Consider the following 5,986-nt stretch of genomic DNA (forward strand, 5'->3'; position numbering starts at 1 on the left):
TTTTAAAGATTGGAAGGATAGTTAATAGTTTCATAAAAATTTGATTAGTTATGCAAAGTATTCAAATTTATAACCTAATTCTATAAAGTCAGTAATCATATTAGGCCGCATGGTATAAAATGATTTTATAAGCAAATTTTACCATTTTTGATATACTTATTTCTCTAATTATTCCTTATCCAAAATACTTCTCATCTTTACGATTTGAATTTATCAATTTCAAACTTTTGCAAGTGAAGCAAGAAAAGAGACATACGTTTATGCAAGTTTCAATTCATAGGCTACATATCTCCATGTAGTGGAGCATGGAAAGAAGAGTTTATAACTATTGTGACGAGTAATTTATAAAATGATTTTATAAGCAAATTTTACAATTTCCGATATACTTATTTCTCTAATTATTCCTTATCCAAAAGACTTCTCATCTTTACGATTTGAATTTATCAATTTCAAACTTTTGTAAGTGAAGCAAGAAAAGAGATACTTTTATGCAAGTTTCAATTCATAGGCTACATATCTCCATGATGTAGTGGAGCATGGAAAGAAGAGTTTATAACTATTGTGACGAGTAATTGAGTAACCGACAAATAGAAACGTAAAAGAGACATATTTACGTGGTTCACCAATGTTGTGTTAGCTACATTCACGGACAAGAACGGAGAACATGTTATATTATAATTGCGGTGACAGATTACAGAGTTTTGTGCCTCTACTTCTATATAAATAGACACACAAGACGAGCTAGGCCCAATATGACGAATATGACCCAATACAACAGCATAGCGTTTGGTTAGCGACAAACCATAGATTCAAGGCTTGCAAACAACAACCATGATATTCACGACACACAATTTGATCACATCAGTGGAACGGTGGGGACGATGACGATAGAGGATGACGATAGAGAGATTTCTATCAGAATCAGAACACGATAACAACACTCTTCAATATGTCTAATATCACCGAGTTTTATTTCATGAATCCGTCACCGTGAATAGTGAGAATAAAAGCTTGAGAGGCTATTCTAAATAGTAAGCAGCCAAAAATTGAAAATTTAAAAGATGATTAATTTAATCTTGGATAAGAAGTGGTGTTGATAGTATTTATGTGGTGCGGTGCAATAGGATTGGATGCTGTGGAGGTGTAAATAAATGTAATGAAAGTGATTAATTTTGTAATAAAATGTGGGACATATATAGAAATATACAGGTACAGCCCCCTTTCTAAATAAAGAAAGTCATCTCCTTCTCTCCTTCTCTCTTCCCATCTTCTGCCTCCTCCAACTCCGGACTTCGTCTTCGCAACGCTTCCGCTCGGTTCTTCTGCAACATCTGAACTCCAACTTGCAAAAACGCCTATTTATGTGAGCTCTAATTTCTGATCTAACTTCCATCTTTCTCTCCGAACTCAATTCAATTCTGACTGCACTCATCCATTTCAGATCATTTTGCTTCTCATTTCATAATTCAGTTCACGCTACAACCTCCAACTTTTATCTTCTATTGCTTCTGCTTTCGAATCACAGTATTGCTTATGATTTACGATTTCAATTCACAGTGACATCTACTATGGGTGGGACGGAGGGAGTACTATTACTTTTTGTTTCAATATCTTCTATTCTGTATTGTTGTGCCAAATCAAAAAGATATTCATGTTGAGGGTTTAGGCATTCTTCCGTATGTGCTATATTGATATGAATTAGATTATTCAAAAATGTTGCTGTAACTTTCCAACAGTTAGGCAAAATCTTTTGATAATTTACTGAAAATATAGTTCATGCTGCTAAAAAATAAGTGTATTTGAAAATATAAAACCTTTCGCCTAAAGGAAGTAGTAGTAAATTCTATCAGTTTTAAATAGATCACCAAATCAAACTTCAACTTTCCAGGTAGCTGTGTTTTCCTAGTATAACGCTGATTGCAGACTTTATCTTGCTTATATCCATTTGTGCTTTCTTTTTGTTGCTTCAGTTGCATTGAGAGAGGTCTTATAAGGTTTCAGTAGCTCCTGCGAAATGGAGTATTGTAACTGCTTTGAGTCACCATGGCCAGCTGATGAATTGCTGATGAAGTATCAGTATGTATCGGATTTCTTCATAGCATTGGCGTATTTCTCAATCCCTTTGGAGATAATATATTTTGTCAAGAAATCTGCTGTATTTCCTTATAGATGGGTTCTCGTGCAGTTTGGTGCTTTTATTGTTCTTTGTGGAGCAACACACCTGATAAATTTGTGGACATTTACTATGCATACGAGGACTGTGGCAGTTGTGATGACTACAGCCAAAGTTTTGACAGCTGTTGTGTCTTGTGCAACAGCACTTTTGCTAGTACATATCATCCCTGATCTATTAAGTGTCAAAACAAGGGAACTATTTTTGAAAAATAAGGCTGCAGAACTAGACAGAGAAATGGGGTTGATCCGTACACAGGAAGAAACTGGTAGGCATGTAAGGATGCTAACTCATGAAATCAGAAGCACTCTTGATAGGCATACCATACTGAAGACTACTCTTCTTGAGCTTGGAAGAACATTGGGTTTGGAAGAGTGTGCATTATGGATGCCAACACGGACTGGGCTAGAGCTCAATCTTTCCTACACTCTCCGCCACCAAAACCCGGTTGGTTTGACCGTGCCCATACAACTACCTGTAATCAATCAAGTATTCAATACTAGTCGTGCTGTAAAAATCTCTCCAATCTCCCCTGTTGCCCGGCTTCGACCTGCTGGACAGTACATGCCAGGAGAGGTGGTTGCTGTGCGCGTCCCTCTCTTGCATCTGTCCAATTTTCAGATCCATGATTGGCCTGAACTGTCAACTAAAAGATATGCTTTGATGGTTTTAATGCTCCCTTCAGACAGTGCTAGGCAGTGGCATGTGCATGAATTGGAGCTTGTTGAGGTGGTAGCTGATCAGGTTCGATTTTGCCTAGTCTCTTCCTTTTCACATGTTGATTGTTGACATTGTAACTGTATCTGTTAAAAGTATATATTGTGCATAGCCTCTTGATTAGGACATCTGCAAAGCTAATCATGGTGAATGCAGGTGGGTTTTAATGTTGTTATATAGAGGGTTTAAAACACTTATCTAGTAGCTGGTCATTTGGATTTTATATGTAGTTCTCATTTTCTTGTTAAGGGATGATAATGGTTATAATCTCGCTAGTGTCCTAAATAGGTTAACTTGCGGGTCCAGTTATATTTATAGTGTCTAGAGCTCATATATAATCTTAGTTGAAGTCACCAGAACATTGATGAAGGATATTATTCGTATAAATCAGTCATACCTACATGGTTAAGCAGATAGCAAAGGTGCAATGGTATGCTAGTCTGCTTGGTGCCCAAAATCTTTCATCACTTCTTGACTTAGGTTTTATACTTGTTAGCGCCTATCAGTTCAGAAGTTCGGCTTGAGATAATTTATGAATGATTTCACTATGTTTTGACTTCTCCATGTATCAGGTTGCTGTTGCTCTCTCCCATGCTGCAATTTTAGAAGAATCAATGAGGGCAAGAGATCTTCTTATGGAACAGAATGTTGCCCTAGATCTGGCAAGAAGAGAAGCAGAGATGGCTGTGCGTGCTCGTAATGATTTCTTGGCCGTCATGAATCATGAGATGGGAACTCCTATTCATGCAACAATTGCTTTGTCTTCCTTACTACAAGAAACTGAGCTGTCGCCTGAGCAACGTCTAATGGTTGAAACAATCCTGAAGAGCAGTAACCTGTTGGCTACCCTTATTAACGACGTATTGGATCTTTCGAGGCTTGAAGATGGTAGCCTTCAACTTGAGATAGAAACTTTCAATCTTCATTCACTTTTCAGGGAGGTTGGAGCACTCATCTTTTTATTTTTATTTCTAGATGGTGAAGAAATTATAATTCTTTTTCTTGCTTATTCTAGGGTTACTGAGGTATCTACTTCTTGTTGTAGGTACTTAATTTGATAAAACCTATTGCAGCTGTGAAGAAGTTATATGTTATGTTGAATTTGTCCCCTGATTTGATTGAACATGCTGTTGGTGATGAAAAAAGACTGATGCAAGTTCTACTGAATGTTGTTGGGAATGCTATTAAGTTCACAAAAGAGGGAGGCATCTCGGTATCAGCTTCTGTTGCGAAGCCCGACTCTCTAAGAGATCCTCGAGCCCCTGACTTTTTTCCTACACACAGTGATAACCACTTCTATTTGCGTGTAGAGGTTTGTTTCCAATTGCCAATGGAAGTAAATTCTCAAGAAATTAGTTTTGTTGATTCTTATGAGTTTATAGTAACTTCTTGCCCTATTTTTTAGGTAAAAGATACTGGTTCAGGAATTAACCAACTAGAGATTCCCAAGGTATTCATGAAATTTGTGCAGAGCCAACCACTTGCTGCCAAAAATTCTGGTGGTAGGGGCCTTGGCCTAGCAATTTGTAAGAGGTAGGATCTTATTTCATAATTCTTCTGCAACGTTATTTATTTTTAATCCAATCCATGGAACTTCGTCACATTCTCTGCCTTTGAATTTATTTTCTCCTTCAAATATGGTTTTATGCGATCAGATTTGTCAATCTCATGGAGGGGCACATTTGGATTGAGAGTGAAGGTCTTGGCAGGGGTTCTACTGTGATCTTCATTGTTAAACTTGGAATTCCTGCTCACTTAAATGAGTCCAAGCTTCCAGTTTTGCACAAAGGCCCTGGAAATCAAGTAAAGTTCATTTTTTCTGGGCTTAAAGTTGTGGTGATGGATGATAACAGGTTAGTAATACATGCACCCTTTATATACTTCTCCTTTTGCTTATCATTGTTTTTTTTTCTTGCGTCGGTTATGTCTCTTATGCTAACTTTTATTTCTTGCCAGTTGCCACTAAAACTTTGGTTATCCAATTTGTCTATATAAGACTACGCCTAAAGGCGCTGCCAAGTCAAAGATATTTCACTAGAGAATATCTTATGAGATATGATGCACTCTACAATATCACCATTTTTGTCTAAACTGATGCATTTCTAACTTTACAAGTATTTAATTGCAATGTTCCTCTCCATGTTATTGACTTTAACGTTGTACATTGAATAAACAGTGTTGGTCGTACGGTAACGAAGGGCCTACTTGTGCACCTAGGGTGTGATGTGTTGGCTGTTTCATCCGGAGATGAGTGTGTTAGAGCTGTAAGTTACGAACACAAGGCTGTTTTCCTCGACGTGAGCATGGCAGCTGTTGATAGTTTTGAAGTCGCTGTACGGATCAGGGAGAAGTTCGCTAAACGTTCAGGTAGACCTTTTATCGTTGCACTTACCGGAAATACTGACAGAATGATAAAAGAGAACTGTCGAAAGGTAGGCATGGATGGAGTCATACTGAAGCCCGTGTCGGTAGATAAAATGAGAAGTGTTTTGTCTGATCTCTTAGAACACGGATATCTTGTCGAATCTCAATAACGTTGGGAGTGGAAGTTCTCAGCTACCAAGTTCTTGCGCCTCTTGATGGATGGTTGCAGTGTCCGAATGGGGGTGCCGGCGATTGATATACGGCAAGAATGACGATCACGACGGAGTTGTGAAGATGACTTGTTCTGAGGTAATCTTAAGTTGCCTGCTTATAGATGATGAGCTTAATTTATTTTTCTTCTACTTAGTTTCAACTGTAAAGTTATGTGCATTTTTATTGATATGTAGGACAGTCAATCTGATGAGATAAATTTGGCTTCTGTAATTACAGAATCATATAATTGATGATAAAAGTAGTCGTAGTGTTACAATTAGAATAATGAAATTTATGAGTTTCTTATGTTATGTAAATATTATGTCAATTAAAATGAAGATAAACTCATTTTATAATTTAAGTCAATGATCAAGAGATCTTAATTAGTATTCGATCTAGTGACCATTATTAGCTAGTTAATTTTCTTAACAAAATTTCTAGATATATCATAAATTTGGCTAATTTTCTGGTACATATTAATGTATAAATTTTTGGTACTATCATCTTTGCATATATATA

At 36.9% G+C, this 5,986-nt stretch overlaps 1 protein-coding gene across 3 annotated transcripts; it reads left to right on the plus strand.

The window, feature by feature from the left end:
• The first annotated feature begins 1,225 nt into the window (after window positions 1–1,225).
• LOC121760275 (ethylene receptor 1-like) lies at window positions 1,226–5,747 on the plus strand. 3 transcript variants are annotated; one of them, XM_042155926.1, is made up of 8 exons: window positions 1,226–1,363; window positions 1,971–2,917; window positions 3,463–3,831; window positions 3,936–4,202; window positions 4,296–4,423; window positions 4,546–4,743; window positions 5,067–5,257; window positions 5,327–5,747. In XM_042155926.1, exons 2-8 carry the CDS (start codon window positions 2,015–2,017, stop codon window positions 5,422–5,424), a joined length of 2,154 nt encoding a protein of 717 aa, XP_042011860.1. In that variant the 5' UTR covers window positions 1,226–1,363; window positions 1,971–2,014; the 3' UTR covers window positions 5,425–5,747. The 3 variants fall into 3 exon arrangements, with proteins under 3 accessions (XP_042011860.1, XP_042011858.1, XP_042011861.1); XM_042155927.1 differs by having other exon boundaries at window positions 1,259–1,363; window positions 1,971–2,076; window positions 2,186–2,917; window positions 5,067–5,747; XM_042155924.1 differs by having other exon boundaries at window positions 5,067–5,747.
• Window positions 5,748–5,986: the final 239 nt, after the last annotated feature.

This window comes from Salvia splendens, chromosome 13, assembly GCF_004379255.2.
Source record: "Salvia splendens isolate huo1 chromosome 13, SspV2, whole genome shotgun sequence".
Taxonomy (NCBI): Eukaryota; Viridiplantae; Streptophyta; class Magnoliopsida; order Lamiales; family Lamiaceae; genus Salvia; species Salvia splendens.

What these genes read in the sequence shown, in the direction of transcription:
- LOC121760275 (XM_042155924.1), top strand. Translation starts at nt 2,015, where the DNA reads ATGGAGTATTGTAACTGCTTTGAGTCACCATGGCCAGCTGATGAATTG. An exon ending in ACTTCTATTTGCGTGTAGAG is followed by an intron (nt 4,203 to 4,295) that starts GTTTGTTTCCAA and finishes CCTATTTTTTAG; the next exon opens with GTAAAAGATACTGGTTCAGG. An exon ending in GTGGTGATGGATGATAACAG is followed by an intron (nt 4,744 to 5,066) that starts GTTAGTAATACA and finishes TTGAATAAACAG; the next exon opens with TGTTGGTCGTACGGTAACGA.